Below are 23,091 nucleotides of genomic sequence, written 5' to 3'. Positions count from 1 at the left end.
CCAGAGTCCAACAATAACTAAGTCCTCAAATAAGCTGTTTTAACAATGGATGGAAATGAACGCAATACAGATTTAACGCAGTGGAAAAATGAATGCAATACAGCTCACGGCAGTGGAAAAAACACCTAGCCTCTGAACTCCACTCTTCTTTTACACTTAAAAATTTTATTGACCACTGTGGATCAATGATTGGTCTGGACAAAAGGGGGAAATGCTGGTGATGACAGATTTTACACCTTTACATTCTCTGCCTTCACATGGTTCTATAGGATCTTTTTTTTTTTTTTATTTTTTTAAAAATTTATTTATCAGAGAGAGAGAGGAGAGGGGGAGAGAGCGAGCACAGGCAGACAGAATGGCAGGCAGAGGCAGAGGGAGAAGCAGGCTCCCTGCTGAGCAAGGAGCCCAATGTGGGACTCGATCCCAGGACGCTGGGATCATGAGCTGAGCCGAAGGCAGCTGCTTAACCAACTGATCCACCCAGGCGTCCCTCTAGAGGATCTTTTATTTCAAACTTCTAAAGATCCTGTTGAGGTCCAAGTGTGTATGTAAATGGAGAGAAAAACGGCCATCCTGTGAACAAATTCATCCTCAAAGTGTGCTCTAAGCAGATTGAGCCAGAAGGCTTGGAGAACCAGAGCACTGAGTCCTACAACCAATGCATACTTATACCCATCAGGTTAAAGAAACCAGGCATTTTGATTATTCAGACCTCTTCTGCTTTATGTTCTTCTGTAAATGATACAGAAGCAGACCTGGGTAATAATGAAGAGAAGTAAAATGGGAATCATGTTACTTTGACTTTAAACAGAGATGGTTTTGTACTTTATTATTCTAAGTTGGTGATGGTAAAAAAAAAAAAAAAAAGAAAAAAGAGGATAAAACAAAAGGACTGAAATGAAATCACAGAAGACTTAAAAAATAACATTTGAAGTAAAAATCTCCTATTTTGTTCCTTTTCTAACATTTTTCAAACACTACCATCAACACTTTGTACATGCAATAACTGAAGACTGTAGGGGACACTGAGGATTGAATTTTTAGTGAAATATCTGTGTAACACACTAGCTTATACTGTAGATCCTAGATTTTGAAAGCTGTAACTTTATCCTTTTATGTTTTTCTTCTTCTTTCTTAAAATCCTGAAAAATTAAAAAAAAATCCTGAAAAATAAGAGAAGCAACAACAAATTCTTGTGGGCTATAAAAAATTCCTATCAAGTTAATTACTCGTCTCTTACAAAGACGCTTTGATCCACACAGTGACACAGAGCAAAGACACCTGTAAAGGCACTGGACTAATGAGATGTGGCTCCTCACTTACTGAGAAAGGCCTAGGAAGGCAGGGTCTCTCACCTTGTTTGGAGTTGACATCTGATGGGAGGTGTGAGGGGTGTGATCCTGGAGAAAAGTGCTCGTCGCTGTACGTGATGAGGGGGGTGAGAGGATGGACCGCATGCGATGGCTGCACCACCGGCACCTTATTTGACTGCGAAGTAACCACAAGGTCAATGGTTAATAGGAACACCCAGGTCCTGTCTCCTCTCCCATAGAACAAGTCAGACAATAGCAGTAACTGGACATCAGCATAACCCAAGAATCACCTCTAAACCTGGATAACGGAACTCATCTGCTGTCCTCATTCTATCTTCAGAACTTTTCCATGTTAAATACTCAAGTACATGAATATCCCATCAAGAGATAATCAGTTATTTAATCACTGTCCCTTGGAGATTTAGGTTGATCACTATTATTTCATATGACATGAATTTCTGTATGCACATATTTATATTCCATTCTGGATTATCCCCTCAGGTTATATTCAACCAGGAGTTACTGGAGTAAAAGTTATAAATATTTTATAAGCTCTTTTTATTCATTACATATGTCTGGCAATAAAAAGGCACTCAACTGTTCAATGAACAAAGGAATGAATAAATATTACAATTTGAAGGTAAAATTTTTAAGCAACCTAATAAATATAAATTTGCTGTACTGATATCCCCTTAGTTTATAGAATCTGTAATGCTATAGTTGTACATCTTTAAGGATTATGTTACAGTATTTTTTTTCATGTCTTACAGCTTTGTCAATCAAACATGACCATCCATTATGCTTTAGCAGTACTCAGTTCATCTTCATGTTCTCTAGTTTCTAGAGAAAGTCTTAACTGATAAAAGGGAATTTCTTATCTTGAGTTTAATATGAAATATGGCTTATAAGAACACTTTAAATTGTTAACATTTTATATATTTTGACATTTTGTATGTCTTATATTAGTTTAAAAACAAATTTTATTATTGAATTTGGAAGTCTAAAATTACATACCAATAATACTTTTAAAGATTCAAATTTTTTTGGTTAAACTTGAATTTTTTTCTCCCTTCTACCCCCCAAAAGTGGTTGCTAAGCAAATCAAGTAATGTAAACAAGACGCAGGCAGTTTAACTGATTAGAAAAATTGTTTTTTATAAATTCTATTCCCCCTCCCCCTCAAAAGAAAGTAAACTCAACAAAATTATATTCATGCAAAATACATATCTGATTTTAAACTCATCTACTAATTACAGCAGTCCCAAGAAAATCTCTATTTACAAACACCACAAAAATAAGTAACTTGTGAATTTAAGAGGAATAAAATATAATTAATTTTGAACATTCACTAATTAACTAGTTCAGACATGTCTTCCCCATAATTAGTTTGAATTAGTGAGATATTTTACTGTGCTATAAACTAAAATGCTTGTGAAATCTGTTTCTCCAGAAGCAAATATCTGTATTTTTTAAAAAAAATTTAGTAAGTACCTGACATCTGCTTAAAATGTAGGCTGAGGGACCTATAACATGCCTGTTGTGTATGGTGGTGGCGCCTGACACATGTGTTAATTTAAACTTGATGTTGTTGTTTTCTTTACAGATTAGACATAAAAAGTATGTTGCTCCAATGGGTAGGACTACCCTCAGGAAAACTAGGAACAATTATCCTAGTAACACTTAATTCTCTTTACAGCTAGTAATACTAATTCTCTACACCCTATCATTACAACCTCTACCCTAAAAAAACTTATTTTAAAAAAAAATGGAAGGGGAAAAAAATCACCTTTATTTAGATGATATAATTTCCATACTAGATTTTCCCTGTTTTATAACCATCAGCTCGTCTCTAATGGCAGAACTTGCACAGCTCATATAGCCCTGGGCATTTATTAAATAGAGCACCATTATCAAAGCCCCATGCCTTTTCTCTATATACCTCAGCACAGACATCTATGCATATAAATGTGTAAAAGGTTAAAAAAATGTTTCAGTGCTTTTCAAGTGTTAATGATGCAGTTTGCCAAATACACAGAATGAGCTTCTTAAATGCAAGGAATTTAGAATGTTAGAGGAGGTGGGGGTGGGGGTGGGGATAGGAGGGTATTATTACAAACCCTTTTTAAAATGGAAACAAAAATCTCAGCACCCAAATGCTAAAATGAATATATTTCAACTCCACTAAACTGCTTTGAGTTTCATTTCAAAAGTCTCACAAGAAGCATAATTGCCAAGCAATCTACAAAGGTATTTTCTTAGAGTGCTTCTAAAGAGTAAGCATTGCAGAAACCTTCTAGAAATGTTATATATATATACATATATATATATATATTTTGCATGCCTTTCTTATTTCCAGAGCACCACCTTAAGGAACCCGCATTAGCAGGCAGCATCTTCTTAATGTCTGACCTATCCCTCCAGTCATATAGCTCAGAATCTGGTGCCATGAATTTTTGCTAAATTATGCTATCCTTGCTCTCCTCTTAATTTTACGGTTTTCAACACAGATTTGCTTTCCTGTGGGAAGGAGATAAGAAGCTGAGGATTTTAATTTAAGCTCTGGCCTTGTCTTATATTTTGCAAGATGGATACTGAAAGCAGTACTAGTAGGTGTGTTAAAGCCAACAAGGATTATGTCCATTTTTGTGGCCAAATAATAAAAGCAATATGAAATCTCAATAATATGTGTGAGCACAATTCTGAGGCTTCTGCTCTGCCTCCTGCCGACTACCTCCACTACATATATAAACGTACCCAGCCGTGTGCCACACACACGTCGCCATCACGGTCACATGGCCCAGTGGCCGCAGCTCTAAACTGTGGGCTTCCTCTGATATCCGGAGTTACTGTCCTTTGATATTACATGCGCTCACAAGGCAAGAACCCAGGCACTGCTACTTTGTGTAATTTTTATGACAAACAATATAACCATTCTTAATTCTAGTCCTTTAATCTCCAAATAACAGTGTGGTATATGTTGTGGTGGGGAGTAAGGGAGGGGAAGCCCAACCAACTGACTGACTACCTGGTCAAATTCGTCCACCACGGACAAATTTATGTAATTATATTATAATGCATGATTATACCTCCATATGAGGGCATATGAATATATTTACTAAACATCGAAAACATGCCAAGCACTCTTTCAGCACTGCCAAAAGAGACAAGGCCCCTATTCTCATGCTGCTTCCTTTCTAGGGGCCTGGAAGTAGGACGGGGGTATTGGAGACAAAGAGTAAATATGTTAAAAAAACAAACACCAAAACAAAACAAAGAGATGGCATCAAGTACTAAGAAGAAAAGGAACTGGGTGTTAGGAGAGACAGTATATATGTAATTATATGCCTTCATATCCCATTAAAGCTGTAAGAAACGAAATTTCATTTAGTTTAAGATTCCTATTTTCTAAGACAGGAAGATGAGAAACAGAGGTCACCAGGAAATGGATGATCAAGCCGTGACTACTGTCAGCACTGCTGGTAACACAGCCTTGTTCACAACAAAACTCCAGTGATACGGGGTCACCGTGAATAAAATGGGAATGAAAACCTCCCAGCGGGTGACTCAATAGAGTGGAATCAAGTAGCAGAGAAATACCATCTTTGGGGCTCCTACTCTGTGTTGGCTCTTGGACGCCCAATATCTCTCACTTAACAGAACTGAAATCTCCTGACTCCCAATCTCGTGCTTTTTCCTGCTACACATCTCCGCGTGAGGGAGAGAGGACGGGTAAAAATCACATTGATTTTTTTTCTTTTTTTTAAAGATTTTATTTATTTATTTGACACAGACAGAGACACACAGCGAGAGAGGGAACACAAGCAAGGGGAGTGGGAGAGGGAGAAGCAGACCTGCCACAGAGTCAGGAGCCTGATGTGGGACTCGATCCCAGGACTCTGCGATCGTGAATTGAGCCGAAGGCAGACACTTAACGACTAAGCCACCCAGGTGCCCTTTTTTTTTTTTTATTCATACATCCAGTCAAGTACATTCAGAGGTGCAGTCATTGGTATTACATAGGTACATTTATAGTGAAGTCTTAGCTTCCCATGGAGAATCATGAGGTATTCCCAATGTGGGTCCCTTGTTTCATTATCCCAGGGTCACAGCACCCACTACTATTCCCCCTTTATGAGCTACTGGGCAGCTTTAAGACATCCCAAATCCTCCACTGCTGCTCAGAGAGATTCAGAAACTTAGCTAAGCTCACATGGCAGTAAGTGAGCCATGCCAAAGACCCTCATCTTCCAACTATATATTCTTTAATCTCAGGCAGGTAAGCAATAGGAAAAGTAAGAAGGATGGAAAGAGCAGGTACTTGAAAAGGGACAGAAAATATAAGGGGGGGGGAGGGAAACGCCAAAAGACACCCTCTCACCTACATGCAGCACCCACACATGGCTATTCAGTAAGAAGCCTGCAATCTTTTCCCAAGCTTGAAAAATCATCAGGCCATCCTACCCACATAGCACATAATAACTACAGCAACTAACACTTACCAAGGGCTTGGTGTGTGCTAAGCATTTTATAATACCTTTGAGGCAGGTACTATTCGTGTCCTCCTTTTATAGATGAGGACACTGAGGCTTGGAGAAGTCAAGTAACTTTCCCAAAGGCACAGAGATGGTTAAGTGGCAAAGCCAGGCTCAAGGGCAGAAAAGTCTGGCTCTGGAGACCACATTTGTTACCAGCGCACCATGCAGCCTCCCTGAAGAGCCGAGTTCATAAAGTCTTGGACGCGGAGTTGACCATCTGGGCCGTACCTGACAGTATGTGACAGCAATGAAATGACCGTGTGGTCTCTGTCCCAGGCACAGGAGTCACATCAGACAAAGAGGCACCTCAGCAGAAGCGGTTAGCGCTACAGAGACTCCACTGACGCCTTTCTCTCCAGGACTGGAAAACATTCCAAGGAAGCTAGCTTGGCTGCCACCCAGGCTGGTCCCTGCAGGTAAGGACCTCTTTGGCATCACAGCCAATAAAACCCACACCTCCCGTGGACACGAAGTGGGTGCCACTTAGGGAGCCTGAGAGCCACCCCCAAAGCTGCGTTCCCAGAAATGACCCACTCACCACTGGCAGTAACTCAGCCTGTCATGAATGCTGTCAGCCTCCAAGGATGTGGTTCCGGGAAGGACTAAAAAGAGGTTCAGCGCCCTCCTGGCTAAGGCTGCAGGGCTGCTGGTAAGTGCAGTAACTGGGGGAGAAACCTGCTGGTCTAGTAGCCAGTCCCCATCCTGCACATCCCCAGATTTCAACTCAACTCACACTGCAGGGTCTAGCTGTGCGTTTTATCAATAATCCTCCGGGTAACAACCAATTCCAAAGAGTAGTAACACTCAATCAACTTACTGAGATGAGGAGTTTCATCTAGCCTCAATTTTTATGGTGCCGTTTTACTTTTTATTAAACTCTTAGGAAATCTGGTACTCATGAAATAGAAACTGTGTAATTTTATATTGTGTCTTCCCCTCTTCTTCTGAGAATCTGAGCTTCTCAAGCCTTCCCACAAAGAGGAGCAGATTTAATTTACTCAGAAAAGATATAATGTTTCTTGTACCAACTCAACCTCAAAAGTAACAACTTGTACTGGAAATCTCCTAAGATCCACCAAAGGTAACTGCCTGATTCTGGTCTGATGTGGCCTTCAAATCTGAGACCACTACTGGCTGTGATGTAGCAGCTTTTTAAGATAACAATTAGAGCCTAGGCTCTGAAGACTTCCTGAGCAGGAACTGATAAATTCTAAGGTTTGCCAGACAAATATTCTGAGCCTAAGTCTGGAGGGAAAGGGATGGTCTCCATTGGAGACCCAGAATGTTTTCCTAAGAGCAGAAGCAACGTGTCATAGGGAAAGGAATTAATATAGATTAGACACCCAGTAAGTGCTAGTCATTACGGCCATGCCTTTATATTCTCTGGCACTCATCCACATACGTGGGCCGCATCACCTCTGTATTTATGGCTGAGAAGGCAGAGTTCTCTTGGGCAGAGGCCTAAGTAATAATTAGCTGAGCAAGGACTTGTGCCGGCATTCGTTTGACACCCAGGTCCCTGCTCCTCCTGCTCCACCTGCTCATGCCATCGCTTCCTCCCCAACTGTGTTCCAAACCGCTCTGCGAGGGGAGTGAGGCCTGCCATGGACCCCACCGCCCTAAAGCATCTAGACAGGAACCACTGCCCACAGGAGAACCCGGATGTCACCACCAGGTCGTCTCCCAGTTTTCCCAGTTCTCCTTATAGTGAGGGTTTCCATACGTTACACCATGCCATCCTGAAATCACCCCGAAGTTATTGGCGTTATAATTTCTGTTTTATCGAGAAGAAAACTGAGCTTCTGAGAGGGGAAGTAATCTGTACAAGATCACGGAGGATGGGAAGTAGCAGAGACAGGACTGGAACCCAAAGCAGTAACTCTCAAGTCCACAGCTTGTATTCTAAGGACCCAAAGTGGGCAGTCCTGCCATCCTCTGGTTTCCAAGTGGAAGTGATGAGAACTCATATAGTTTAAGATTCGAGGACATGGGCAGTGAAGGCACAGAGTTCAGATCCCAAACATTCACATCCACTTAGTTTCATGTTTAGGTAATTCACTTAATTATTCAGAATCTTGGTTTCCTCATATGCAAAATGGGTGGAAACAATACCTGACAGAATTAGGTGAGGATTAGTGAAAAATGCAAATAAAACATCAGATCCTGGAATATATTATATGCTCAATAAATATTTGTGAAACGGATAAAGGAAAGAAGAAAGGAAAAAGAGGCCCAATAAATGAATTATTCTGGTTCCCAAAAGTGCACACTGCTCATCTCTATGACACAGTAAACTTCAGAGTTTAGACTGGCTTGGACTTTGCAGCAGGATACATGTACACACAGGTTTTTCTATGCGTTTGCTTTGTCTCCCCTTTCAGAGTATGATTTAATAAAAAATCTCTTATAGCAGTAGTTCTCAAACTTTTTGCTTGCAGGGCACTTAACACTCTTAATAATCACTGAGCATCCCATGAGTTATTATTTGTGTGGGTTTATCTATACTTATCACATTAGAAATTAAAATGAGAAATTTAAAAGTATTTATGAGTTCATTTAAAAACAAAAAACCTATGTTTGCTTTATGTTACCATAAAAAATCATTCTTATGAAAAGTGACCATTTTCTAAACCAAAAAATTAGGGGCACCTGGGTGGCTCAGTTGGTTAAGCATCTGCCTTTGGCTCAGGTCATGCTCTCAGGGTCCTGGGATTGAGCCCCACACTGGGCTCCCTGCTTGGTGGGAGGCCTGCTTCTCCCTCTCTTAATCCCCTTGCTTATGTTCCCTCTTTCATGGTCTCTCTCTCTGTCAAAAGAAATAAAATCTTTAAAAAAAAACAAAAACAAAAACAATAAGGGTGGCATTGTTTTACACTTTTTTTGCGAATCTCTTCAGCATCTGGTTTAACAGAAGACAATTGGATTCTCTTATCTGCTTTTGCATTCAAATCTCCATCCTATTATGTTATTTTGGTTGAAGTACATGAAGAAAATTCAACCTCACACAGCTTTGTTGTTGAAAGGGTAATATTACTTTACCAATTCTGTTCAGATTATTGTGGAACTTCTTTGATACTATACCGAAACTTGTCAAGTGATAATTTCCTAAAAGCTAGTTGCAATGTTAGGGCTCCTGGCTGGCTTAGCTGGTGGAAAGGAGATTCTTAATCTTGGGGTTAAAAGTTTGAGCCCCATGTTTTATTAAAAAATAAAATCTTAAAAAAAAAAAAAGAGGCTAGTTGCAATGTAGAGTGAAAAACTGTATCAATTTACTTTTCCAACTCCTTCATTAAAATCCACTGATCTTGAATTTTGAATTTAACCATGCATGATTTTATACCATTACACACTGGTTATTTGGAAAATACTGGTTAACTGAGTTGACATATTTTGTTACATAATATAAAAATTACATTCACTAATATCATCACCAATCTCATCAGAAAAGCATTGAAGATTTAGGAAGCTGGGGTGCCTGGGTGGCTCAGTGGGTTAAAGCCTCTGCCTTCAGCTCAGGTCATGATCCCAGGGTCCTGGGATCGAGCTCCGCAGAGAGCCTGCTTCCTCCCCTCTCTCTGCCTGCCTCTCTGCCTACTTGTGATCTCTGTCTGTCAAATAAATAAAATCTTTAAAAAAAAAAAAGATTTAGGAAGCTATCTGGCCCACATTAGTGAATACAAGTTTTCTAAAATCCTAATTCTTACTCAAAAGCTCAAATTCTATCACTGGCAACAGTCAATTATTTTCACTAAAGAGAGACTCACTTTGCTCATTTGCGAGAAAATACCTGCTAAGTACCGAAGTTGGAAGAAACAAAGTTTGTCAGGTATGTGATCAAGGGTTAAGATTTAATAAAATTATTAATTTTTACTGCTTCTTGATAGTCTTAGGTGACACTGTCGTTTCTTCCTATGGGAGGGTGTTGTGATATGGATGACCATAAGTACGAGTTTTACCCACCATTTCTTCTGTACCTTCAGTGCAAACATCAACACAGTGGAAAAGACCATCTGTTGGTGTCATCGTGGGAACAGTTTTGACCATATGTGTCAAACCATCTCAGGGAGTCCCAAGGGACCACAGACTACACTTTGACTGAAGAATGCTACAGAAATAGTCATTGATTGTAGACAATGGAGGCTAATAAAGTGAAGAGTATTATTTCAATTAAGCTGAATTAAGAGAGAAACTGATTTATGGGTTATAAATATGGAATGATTTTGCGATATACTAAGCTATCATTTTTCCCTCCTATTCTCGAGTATTCTAAATGTACCAAATCAAGAGAAATTTGAAAAGCAAACCAAAATAACATATGCCACATCCTTTTAAATTGTATTTAGAAATTTTTAAACTCCTTTGACCCCCTTAATTGTTAGTCAGTATAGAACCGCAGACTTGTGTGCTCTTTCATCAATTTTGAATTTTTTTCTTCAAAGGGATTCTAGATACACAGTAGCTGGGAATACAGATTTGCACCCTTTGGTGCTAAAAAGCCTTCTTCAAGTCCCTCAGTTACACTCAGCCGTTGTTCGCACTATACGTACAGCCCCTTGGACCTGACTCTAAGTATTTGTCACCCTGTACTGTTATTGTTTGTTTGTGCATCTGTTTTCTCTCACTAGAGGCCATACCTTGGTGACTTATCCCCAGCATCTAGTGCAGGTCTCGGCAAAGCAGAGAGAGTCAATACCTGTTTCCTGTAAGTTAGTTGTCTGAATGAGGCATTTCAACACTAAGAAGCCAACTCCTTTTAAGAAAGAATTCATACCCTTACATTTTAAACATGGATTGATCCTTGCATTTTCTATTGCTGCATAAAAAATTACCACAAAGTTATCAGCAGTGTGACATATGACAATTTCTTATGTCACAGTTTCGGTGGGGCAGGGTTCCAGCATGGTGTGACCAGGCTCTCTGCTCATGTGACCACAGTTCAGGCTGGTCTGAACTCCCGTTTGCAGACTCTGAAAGCTCACTTTCATGCTTGGTAGACTTCAGCTCCTTCTGGTTGTCGCCATTTCCTCGCTCGCCGTCAGGAATGTGAGTGGGAGAAATGTGAGTGGGGACCACTCACATTCCCTGACAAGTACTGCTTCCATCTTCAAGCCAGCAATGGTGTGTCAAATGTTTCTTTCTTTCTTCCTTCCTTTCTTCCTTCCTTTTCTTTCTTTCTTAAGATTTTATTTATTTATTTGTCAGAGAGAGGGAGAAAGAGACAGGCAGGGGAAGCAGTGGAGACGGAGAGAGAAGCAGGCTTCCTGCGCGAGTAAGTCGCTCCAGATGAGTGACTCGATCCCAGGACCCTGGGATCATGATACTGGGATCATGACCTGAGCTGAAGGCAGACGCTTCACCAGGTTCCCCAAATGTTTCTTGTTTTGAATCTCTGACTTCCTCTTCTGTGCAGTGGAGAAACCTTTCTGCTTTTTAAGGGCTCATGTGACCATGTCAGGCATACCTCGTAATCTCTCTTTCCTCAAGTGACCAGTGAGAGTGGGAGAGGCTGGAGGGGCAGCTAGGATAAGCTCAGGATGCTGCCAGGCCTGTGTCATCCGTTAAGACAAAGATAACCCATTTAACCTCATTTTCTTCTTGTTTACAAAACATTATCTCCAATTAATCTTCAGCAGATAAAAATGGAAGTGCCTTTACAAACATCTGGTGTTATAGTTACTCTGATTACACTGCCAAGTTCTGAGGTCCAGTTAGTTTTGTGTTTTTCTTTCTTTCTTTTTTTAATCCAGGAGACACACTGTCAAGAGCATGTTACTCACACATATCAGAATTGACAGGTGTTGCAGTTCAGCAGGGAAGGGACAAGAGTCAGGATTAGCACATCCTCTCCTTTCCTCCTAATAGCAGGGAAATGAGGGAGAACTATGTGCAAGGAAAGTTGTACATTAACTACACGGTGACGGCTTAAGAAATGGAAAAGGGCAATCACTAAACAGAGTTGAGGGTGTAAATAAATTTATTTTGAAGAAATTTAAAAGAGATTTGGTTTTCTCTCCAACATCAACAGGTCAGATTTTGGCCAATCATTTACCTTTTAAGAAAACTTTTAGAGAAATCCCTTTATATTTAAATGCAACTCTTCTGTTAGGAGGATATATACCTTTATTTTAACTTAATTATCTCACCCTTTAGGGTGACTTAAGAGCCATATAACTGTTTTACCATTTATTAATCATTAATAATGCACTAAATGGTGAATGAAACAAACATGGTAGAAGTGAAATAAATCCAGGGAAGATTACTAAAAAGAGAGAAAGTAGAGGCTGCCACAGCTAAAACCTGTGAGTGAGAAGGACAAGAGAAAGGACATTCCCTGAGTGTTTACTATACTCTAGAAATCACACGCAATGCTTTTACACTTGTGCTCCAATTTATTTCCCCATTTTCAAATGAGGACACAAACCAAGGCTCAGACCAGCTAAGTTTTGCCCCAGGTCACAGAGGCTAGCCTATGATGGTTGAACGTGGATCAAATACAGAGTTGTTTTATCCCAAAGAGCTGAATGGCTACAAAGAATGGTATCAAAAGGGAATAATTGATTCTGGGAGCCAAAAGGGGACCTACACTTTTCAGTAACTGGAGTGTCTAGATAGAGGGGCTGGGGTTGAGGCTGGGAGCTGGGAGAAGATCAGAGTAAAAGGGAAAAGGACTTTTAATTATGTAAAGTTGCCGCATCCTATTATTTGATTGATATCCTACCTTTACAACATCCCTAATCCCCTGAGTGCATGCATTTATTTTTTGTGTTAAAGACTGTCCTTTGTCCACGTTAAGATGGTCCTTTGAAAATGAAGGCAAAGAACTGGAGTCATTCAAGATTAATGAACAAACCAAAGAACAAAGCAGGTGTGAGATTCACTGTGCTACTGGTGAAGTATTAAAAATAAGTCCACACGGGGGCAAATTCAGAAGTCAAAAAAGGCCTAAGTGAAAGAAAGACCACTAGATACTAAGGAGGCAGGATAAGGAAGAGGAGGGACCCGCCTGCACTACCAGCTGTCCAAGTGTGGGTTCTATGTGGTGCATGTGTGTCTATAAAATTATTTTTAAAGATTCATTTATTTTGAGAGAGAAAGAAAATACAAGTGTGAGAAGGGGCTGAGAGTCTCAAGCAGACTCCCCATTGAGCACGGAGCCTGATGCGGGGCTTGATCTCACGACCCTGAGATCACGACCCCAGCCAAAGCCAAGAGTTGGAGGCTTAAGTGACTATGTCACCCAGGTGCCCCACGTATGTAAAATTTTACAGTGGAAGGACATGGGGTAGGGCAAGATTCCAATGTTCCTAACATTTTCTGGATCACAGACACTGATCTGAGGAAAGCTGTGTATAAATGATTTTGTACACAAATACAAACACACATCAATGGATTATGGGAGGGGGTTGCAGTATGCATAGGGGAGGACAAGGCCTATGGACTCTAGATTTTGCTGCCATTTTTCCAAGAGAGAAGAGCTTTAGCAATCACTGCATAATATTATTATTAATAAGCTGGATTTTAATCAGCTTGTCCAAAGTAGTATTTGTGTAGGTCACTGGAAAATAATGGATGATAAACAAGTCACTGAAGTTGGGGAAGTCAGCAACAAGAGCCTTCTCTGTCTAGCCACAGCTGCGAGCAGAGGCAGCAGGCTCCATCTGCCTCTGGAGCCCAGGGACAAGGCTGCATGCTGACAATGGGCAAGAGAAAAAGATGAAATGAGATCTTTCCGGGAACTCCAGAATAAAAGAGGGGGTGCCCTGCTTTGGGCTGAATGAATGTCCAGACATTCTCCTCTGAACCCTATCGGCCATTATTCCTGAAAAGAGTTAATCAGGCTTTCTGGTGCAGTCTGGGCACATATTGGTTAAAGAGGCTCTCTCAACCCACTGCTCAGGAATGGCATACTTGAAGGGAAGGCAAGTCTTCCCATGGCCACCACAGCAGTACCTCTCTGTTACCCAGTTTCAGAGGGCTGGGAGATGCCCCAACGGCACTCAGAATGTTCAATGGCCCAAGAAACTGGATGAATGCAGCTCTCCCCTTAGGGTGGGGGTTGGGGACTGGAGCCTGCATGGGGTCAAGATCAGGGAAGTCCCACAGCTACCCAGAGGGGGAGTGTGGATGAGCTTGTATGTTCGGACTACAAATGCATGGTGCACAATTCTGCAAGGGCAAAGGCAGCAGACTTAAACCTAGTAATTTCATACTGGAAAGGCACCTTTCACACTTAAGTAACTGTGCAAAGAATCTGCCTTATTTTTTTTAAGATTTTATTTATTTATTTGACAGACAGAGATCACAATTAGGCAGAGAGGCAGGCAGAGAGAGGAAGGGAAGCAGGCTCCCCACTGAGCAGAGAGCCTGATCCAGGACCCTGGAATCATGACCTGAGCCAAAGGCAGAGGCTTTAACCCACTGAGCCACCCAGTGGCCCCTTGAATCAGCCTTATTTTAAATAAAATTGATTTTTGTTTTAAGGTCAGATGCAAAGCATTTACAAAATCATAATAAGGCTTCTGTGCCTATTTTGTCCCAGCAAGCTATCTCTCTCATTTTAATAAATGTCATAAGTGAAAAAGATTCTCTGCTTAAAACTGGGCGTTTTAGGGGCTCCTGGGTGGCTCAGTCAGTTGGGCATCCAACTCTTGGTTTTGGCTCAGGTCATGATCTCAGGGTTGAGGGATCCAGCCCTGCATGGGTCTCTGCACTGGGCATGGTGCCTGCTTGGGATTCTCTCTCTCTCTCTCTGTCCCTACCCAACCCTCCCACCTCCTGCTCACAATCTCTCTAAAAAAAGCTAAAACAAAAAACCGGGTGTTCTAAAAAGTGAAAGGAGTAACATTTATGTCTATGGGGATCCTCATTTTTCTACAGATTTTACTTAAGAGTCTTTCAGAAATGAAAAGAAAAATACAATGAACAAATCATTTTGCATTTGGCTACTAACACTAAAACTCTAACTAAGCTAAAGTTTGTTAGGAAATTCAAGCCATTTTCTATGAATGTATAAATGTGATATTTGCACTGTGATATAAGCACTAAGCTAGTCTGTAGAGCTGGGCTGTCCAATATGGTACGCTAGCTTTTGAGCCCTTGAAATGTGGCTGTAACTGCTGTATGTGTGAAATACACACTGAATTTCAAACAATGTGAAAGAAAGAATGTAAGAAATCTTATCTTTTTTTTAATACTGACTACAGGTTGAAATAACATTTTGTCTGTACTGCATTAAATAAAGTTATTACTAAAATTAAATTTACCTCTTTCTTTTTACTTTTTTCATGTGGCTACTAGAAAATTTAAAATTATATAGGTCACTTGCATTTGGGACTCACATTTCTATAAGGTAGGTCTGCTTTAGGATTTGAAAATCTTTACCTAAGATTGCCCTTTCCCCTACTATACACCAACATGACTTAAACAACGAAGTAGGCATATTTACTGAGAAAAGTTCCTTTTGGAAAAGGAAACTTAGGGACGCCTGGGTGGCTCGGTTGGTTGGGCAGCTGCCTTCGGCTCAGGTCATGATCCCAGCGTCCTGGGATCGAGTCCCACATCGGGCTCCTTGCTCAGCGGGGAGCCTGCTTCTCCCTCTGCCTCTGCCTGCCATTCTGTCTGCCTGTGCTCGCTCTCTCCCACTCTCTCTCTGATAAATAAATAAAATCTTTAAAAAAAAAAAAAAAAAAAGGAAAAGGAAACTTATAAATAAGGAAACTGAAAATTAGAAAAGCTTAGTGGAGGAGCTGGCAAACATTAGATTTCAATATCCCATACTCAGGGCCAAGTGAAGTTTAAAACCAAATATTTATATAATAAGTTGTATAAAACTCTGACATTTTGGGGCGCCTGGGTGGCTCAGTGGGCTAAAGCCTCAGCCTTCGGCTCAGGTCATGATCCCAGGGTCCTGGGATTGAGCCCCACATCGGGCTCTCTGCTCTGCAGGGAGCCTGCTTCCTCCTCTCTCTCTCTCTGCCTGCCTCTCTGCCTACTTGTGATCTCTGCCTGTCAAATAAATAAATAAAATCTTAAAAAAAAAAAAAAACTCTGACATTTCATATAATGGTATGAAAAAAATTACTAAATGATATCTTTTGTAGGTTAGAGTGAGCCTTCTGAATAAATGGTTTTATTGCACAGCAGTTATATACAACTTCTTTGACTTGTCAGTAAGCTCAGATCACCTTTAAAAACACCTAATACACATTTTCAGATTCATTACAAGGTAATGATCAACTCATTCCTTGATGGGTAACCATCTTTTCCATCTCACATCAGAGTATACTGCCTGAAAAACCCCCAGAGCTTATCTTGAGTGAAAAATGATGCCGTAGACATCACTATTCATAGGATATACTTGTATGAGTCAAGGAAAAAGAACCTTTTGTTTTGGACTTAAAAACAAAATCCTGAAATGAGTCGAGGCAGAATGGAGGCAGAAAACTTAAATGACAAATACAGTAGATTACACAAATTAGGTTTTATGTAATCTTGCACATTCTGATTCATCTTAAAGTAAGTCAAACTAGAATAGAAAACCTTCCTTGAAAACTTCTGTTTCAATGGTATAAAGAGAGGAAGCAAAATGTAAAGACCTTTTGAAAGACTCTCAATTCTACTTATATAATATGAAAGAGAAGCATTCTGTAGCAACAGAGAAGTCATAGCAGCCCAAAGATGGAAATAGCTACTTTCTGCGGGTGAAAAAGTATACTTCTGCAAACATAAAATAAAAAAATAAACTCTATTTTGTACCATTTATTTTGAAGAGGAAATTTCCTCCCTGAAAATTTTTCCCCCCTTTTTGTGGGAAGGAGGACACATGCTGATGAACTTGAAGGCAGATTCTGAAAGCCCCATCTATAAATCCTTCCTAAGAGCAACCTAGGTTGCCTTTAATTTATAGTAGTATGTTGGAGCTGGCTTGTACTAGCTCTCTAGAGTGAATTGCTACATTTTCAGGAATTTTGAGAACCTGTTAACATGTTGGTAGCTTGGGGGACTGGCCATGGTGGGATTATTTACACCATGGAAATTGGCAAATGTGAAAAGTCAGCATCACTTCCCCTGAAGCTGGTTGTTAAACATGTAACAGCACACCACTAGCAAACACTGAAACCCTTCTTAACTAACTAGGTGAAACAAATTTTCTTCCTTTATTTCTCTTTGACAAGCAACAGGGACATAATTCTGATATTTGTCCGAAACCATTCCAGAGTAAGAAATTTCAAAGATCATCATTTGACATGATCTAGAATGACCTGATCTATGATTCCAGGTCCTGTTAACACTGGGGGAACATGTAGCTGTCCTGTGGTCATTAATTACTCTGCCTGGTTCCTTACGTTTGGGCCTCAACAATGCAAGGGTCAAAGGAGCTCCACTGCACAGAAATGAGAAGACTTGCAGAAGATTTGTGAGCATTTTCCTCCCTCTTCTCAAGCAAATAATTAATGTATTTTAAAAAATGTAAAAATGCTTGATATAATTTATCTTTTAGAGTTCTAAGAAATGAATCTTATGCAGAAAAGGAAATAACTGAAACGATGCCTATATGCATCAACAAACGCAGCTTTCGCCATAAGGGTGGTATATGAGAGTGCAATTATCCAGGCCATCCACAGAGAATCACATCTGCACAGAATCAGGCACGGGACTAAATACTAAAAAAGGAGCGGAGAGGCTGCCGTCCTTGCAGCACATCCATTCAGGAAACACAACAAATTTTTGCAGGGCTATCTGAAAATAATTATGAATTTTAGGGAGAATTATAAAAAAGCCAAAATAATTTAAGAGCTAAAGAACATCTTTTAAGACACTCAACTTTTTGCTTTAACAATCCTTTTGCCCAGGTTTTGAGACCAAGGTTGTCAGTTAGGGGCCAGTTCTCAGGCAAAAATAATAGCATACTGGATTTGAAGTCAAAAGACCTAGATACTTAACTATTCCTGGTACTACCTCCTACTTGCTGTGTGAACTTAGGCAAAGGACTTACTGCTTCTGTGTTTCAGATTCCTTATTAAATGAGGATAATATTTTCCCTTGCTAAGTTTGTGTAAAGATCAGATGAGATCATGCATAGAAAAACATTTTGCAAAGAGTAAAACACCATGTAAACACCATATTAATTCCACTTTGGAAAAACGAAGTCATTACACTCATTTCCTACATTGAGAAAGTTATTACCTGAATCAACAATGTAAGAGTTTGGTGAAAACCAAATAAAGCTAACTTTGACATTTGCTGAAACAATCATGGCCTCAAAGCATCCTCTCAATTACTGTTTCACTACTGATTTGTAGCCTCTGCTTGTAGCCCTCACAGGATAACGTCTTTTTATATGGTCCATCTAAGTGCATGGATGATATTTTTTTTAAAGATTTTGTTTATTTGAGAGAGAGAGAGAAAGCAGTGGGGAGGGGCAAACGGAGAAAGAGAGAGAAAAAAGCAGACACCCTGCTGAGCAGGAAGCCAAAAGCGGTTCTGGATCCTAGGACCCGGAGATCACGACTTGAGCCCAAGGCAGACACTTAACCCACTGAGCCACCCAGGCGGCCATCGAGAATATTTGAATTCACCTCTCTAATATGTATCCCCTGCTCCACCGGAATACCAATATTTTAATGATGTTTGAGTGAAGGCAGATGAAGGAATGATTGACTGGGTAAGATCATACAGAAAATGGATACGTATGTACTGGGGAGCCGAGAAGTACCACAGATGATCCACAAACACAAGAGGTAGGGAGAAAGGCAACTACAAGAAAGAGGAGTGGGCAGGCTAGAACTTCGGGTATAACAACTTAATTGTGAGCTTGAGGATTGGATTCCTGCCATCAACAAATGGTAAACATGTGGGCCTGAATATATTCAATGCCCTTTCCAGCAGGGATGACCCTGTGATCCCAAAGGTTCTAAAGCTTTGAATTCCAATAGTCTAATAGTCTAATATTCTAATATTCTATACTTATGACTTTTCTAACAGCAGCTACCAAAAAAAGAAAGTTAGGAAGCCAAAAAACAAAACAGAACAAAAAAAGAACTGCGTACAATAAGAGATGATTTATTTACCTGAACGTATGAAAGTCATATTTTAAAGAGGGAAGACTGCCACACTGCTGATGGGGTACAGGCTCAATGGCAGTGTGGACTGGTATTGTCAAGGAGCACCAATAAAGCTTACAGGACAGATACACAACAGAAAGTAGGGGCAATTAAGTTGTCATTAAACCTTTCTCCCAGTGCAAGGACCTATAGGACTGTCCATGATCTCAGGACAGAATCCCCAGATGAGATGGTGGATCATACTGCCAAAATTCCATTAAGTGCTTTTCCCTTTCTGCAGCAAAGCCTGGATCTGCTGGGTATTTGTGCACCCCAAATCTACCTTGAATCTCCAACACTAAATTAAACTTCAGAAACAAACCCACTGGAGAAGTCTGTGATCAGGGAAGTGGCACTCCCCTGCCAGAAGGGCAGGAAGACAGCAGGCACCTAGAGTTTACTGCACAAGAAGTCTCCACTGACAAATTAAGCCAACCCTGAATAGTGGTGGGCTCTAGAAATTCGTCTTAATGATTTTATTTATTTGAGAGAAAGAGAGAGAGAGAGAAACAGACTTGCTGCCAAGCAGGGAGCCTGATGTGGGGTTCCATCCTAGGAACCTGGGATCATGGCCTGAGCCGAAGGCAGAGGTTTAACAGACTGAGCCACCCAGGCGCCCCTGGCTCTATGAATTGTATGATTACAGAGCTATGGTCCTACATAACAGCAAACATGGAAGAAGAGTCAGCTTTATTTCAGGAGTCTCACTTCCAGGTCTCAGAGTACATTATTCCGAAGAGGATGCAGCGTTGGCAGTTTGGTCCAGCTATGAACAAGCCACTTCAAGGAAAGGCTGAAGTCTTGGAGGGAAAGCCAGAATTGAACTATAACAAAACAACCAAATTTACATTAGTTAACAAAGTGTTTTCATTTTCCTTATTTCATTTGAACCTCCTCACCCCTTGTAAGGAAAGTGCGGTCAACATCATGTTTCAGGTAAGGACAAGAAAGCTCCAGAAAGTCCAACATCACACAGGAAGTAGAAAAGGCTGGACTCAGTCCTGTTTCCTTTTATCAAACCTTGATGTGTCCCATTTTCTCACTATTCCGTGGCCAACAGCCCCTCTTAGGTTGGTCTGAAAAGCTGACCCGGAGCAGCCAACAGAGTCTCAGAGTTAGTCATGAAAAATGTCAAACCAGAAACGCACAGCCAAACAAGAAACCACCACAGAACATTCCTTTCCTCTTCAAATGCTATCTATCATCAAGTGTGTTCATGTTTTTGAAATCATCTTAACATGCTAACGAATAGTATAATCAGTAAATTATTCACAAGCCTCAGGACACCCAAGCAAAGCTGATGAGTGGAATGTCAAGAAGGAATGTAAAGTTATCGTTCTACTTAGAGAATTCCTATCCATAGGACAAAGAATCATCATTTTGAGATATCTGTGTTATTTTGTACTTTCCCTTTAATTTTCCAGTTTATGTGAATAATGGTCATTTCCATTTTCTCCAACCCTATTTAAGTCCTTTTTAGCGTCGAAATGTGCAGATAACATAAATCATTACATACAACATTTCCTTTATTTTTTTAAACAAAACCTGGAATTTTCCTTCTCGGCTTATTACTAATTTAGTTGTGTTTTCTCTATGTTTTTATTTAACTGCTACCTCTCTTCAAAACTTTTAACGAGGTAAAACTTAGGGCTCTAAAAATATTTAAAAGAAATAGGAAAATACCTTTTCAGTTCCTCAAAAAGTTAAACAGAGAATTATCATATGACCTAGCAATTCCATTCCTGAGTATTACACCCAAGAGAACTGAAAGCATGTGTTCACATAAATACTTGCACACAAATGTTCACAGTAGCATTATTCATAAAAGCCCCAAATCAAAAACAACCCAAATGCCTATCAACTGATGAATGGATAAACTGTGATATATCCCTACAATGGAACATTATCCAGCCACAAAAAGGAATGAACTTCTGGCACCTGCTAGAACACGGATGAACCTTAAAAGCTATACTAAGTGAAATAAACCAGACAAAAAAGGTCACATATTATGGAATTCCATTTATACGAAAACGTCCAGAATAGGCAAATCCATAAAGACAGAAAGTAGATGAGTGGTTGTAAGAACCTGATGGGAGAGGGAAATTTGGGACTAACCGCTAATAGGTAAAGGGTTTCTCTTCATTAAACTTTCGGATGAGCACCTCCCTGGCTGGCACAGGGCCACACAAGGAAGCAGGGCAATGGGGGGAACAAAGATAAGTAAAATTTCATCACTGTTCTCAAGGAACTCAATATCTAACTCAAGGAGTGATAGAAAAGTTCTGGAATTAGAGGTGACTGTTCCACAACTTAGTGAATATACAAAAAAAAAACCCAACACTGAACTGTACAATTTAAATGCTGAATTTTATGTTATCTGAATTATGCCTTAGTTTTTAAAAACAAACTAAAGGCACAAAAAGTAATCTAAACTGAATGGGAGCTAATTTTACTTTATATGTAAGGCAAATTGAAGTGAAATCCTACTGTGTATGTCTTTTGTATCTTTGAACCTAGTAATTTTAGCTGCAGCCATGGCAGGGGAATCTCAGAAGGCCAAACGTGGGATTATATATAACCATAGCACAGCTCCCAGCAAAAGCATGACATACTGCGTGTATTTAGGGATGGGGACAATACCCACATTTATCATATTAAGACCTAACTAGCAGCTAGCCTCCCACCTTCCCACACAGACACAGTTCCCGGGCCTATCTCACGGTGATGGCACTAAGGCTGTTATTAGCCCTTCTCTGCCCCTCCCCTTCCAGGAGTGCTTTCCGGAGTTGCTCCATAAACAGCCATGGTCTGATTCTTTGCGGGCACTGCTAGGGAAAAGACAGTTGTGAACTGGAGAAGTGCCTTTTGAGGCAGTCTCCAACCTCCGGGAGAATGAAGAGGGCGCATGCAAACCTTCTGGGAACTGGCCCTGTCTGTGAGCTTGCTCTCGGCCGGCTTCCAGGTAGACAGATGGTCAAGTGCCATGGGAGCTACAGGGAGAGTACCTTGCAGACCCTGAAGCAAGGCAAGCACTGAAAGGCTCAAGGGCATTCTGCTTGCCCAGTAACCAACCCAGGTTTTAGTCACCGATAACCTAGATACTATACATTTTTAACTTGGAGTGCTACTGTGCTTTCTATTTTTTCCTATATTTAAAAATGCAATAGTTTTTAAAACTTAGAAGTATGCGAAGAGTCTACTTCAATGTACTCCTTAAAGAGAACTACAAGGGTTGGAATAAAAAGCTTAAAGGCTTCTCTCTCAGAATTTTAAATATTGTATTTACTCCAAATATCTCCATTTTCCCAACGGATTTCGAAATGAACTTCAATAATGTTTCAGAAGATGATTTTTACTGTCATGAATGAGATTTTTTAAGCCTTCTATTTCATTTTGCTATAGATGATCTGGTCAAATTCTTATGATAGAGCAGTGAAAACAATCCCATCTCTTGAAAAGTCTCTATCAGGGTTTCATTAGCCTCCCATCATAGGATATGTGCAAAATGGCTTCTGGGCTTGCGATGAAATATTCATTTTATCTCACATAAGAGGGGAAAAATTGCCACTTCAAAGTGATCGAGTGCAAAGCAGTTTATTAAAGTGGAATTTGAGAGCTGGAAGGAGCCTGAGGGCCCATGAGTCTGACTACCCTCGGGGTCCTCTGAGGGAAGCAATTTCCAGAGAAGTTAGGTAGCTGGTCATTTGCAGCCAGACTCCAGATCTTCCCACCCTGGGATCCAGTGCTCCCCCAAGGACACAGTGCTACTACCAGATTTGCCAAAAGTGCTCAAAGGTGAGCCCAAATCTGGCTCAGGGAGATTAGACAATGAATCAATTCAGTTCTCTTCATTAAACTTTCGGATGAGCACCTCCCTGGCTGGCACAGGGCCACACAAGGAAGCAGGGCAATGGGGGGAACAAAGATAAGTAAAATTTCATCACTGTTCCCAAGGAACTCAATATCTAACTCAAGGAGGTAAGGCACACGTGCAAATACCTAGAACATGGAATGTTCAAAGCAAAACTACACAAGATGGGAGAGGACCAAGCCCAGCAGCAGGTATTAGGTTGGGGGGATGGCAGCGACAGAGGGAACAGTCACCAGTGTGAGCACTGTAGAGGAGCCAGAGGACAATGA

General features: G+C 40.5%; 1 protein-coding gene across 9 annotated transcripts in view; it reads right to left on the bottom strand.

Moving 5' to 3' along the window:
• The window catches only part of LEF1 (lymphoid enhancer binding factor 1), a 119,356-nt gene that overhangs the window by 35,171 nt on the left and 61,094 nt on the right, over positions 1-23,091 (bottom strand). For all 9 annotated transcript variants that reach the window (XR_006608267.1, XM_045085560.1, XM_004748105.2 and 6 more), the window contains one exon: positions 1,356-1,488. Coding sequence is in view for 8 of the 9 variants with exons in the window: in XM_045085560.1 (XP_044941495.1) it covers positions 1,356-1,488 (133 nt within the window). In the remaining variant the exon portion in view is untranslated. The remainder of the gene's footprint in view (positions 1-1,355; positions 1,489-23,091) is intronic.

The sequence above is a fragment of the Mustela putorius genome, unplaced genomic scaffold, assembly GCF_011764305.1.
Source record: "Mustela putorius furo isolate JIRA1106 unplaced genomic scaffold, ASM1176430v1.1 tig00000868_pilon_pilon_pilon, whole genome shotgun sequence".
In the NCBI taxonomy this organism is placed as follows: domain Eukaryota; kingdom Metazoa; phylum Chordata; class Mammalia; order Carnivora; family Mustelidae; genus Mustela; species Mustela putorius.
Note: the sequence above shows the minus strand (reverse complement) of the source record. Positions and strands in the feature narration are given on the sequence as shown.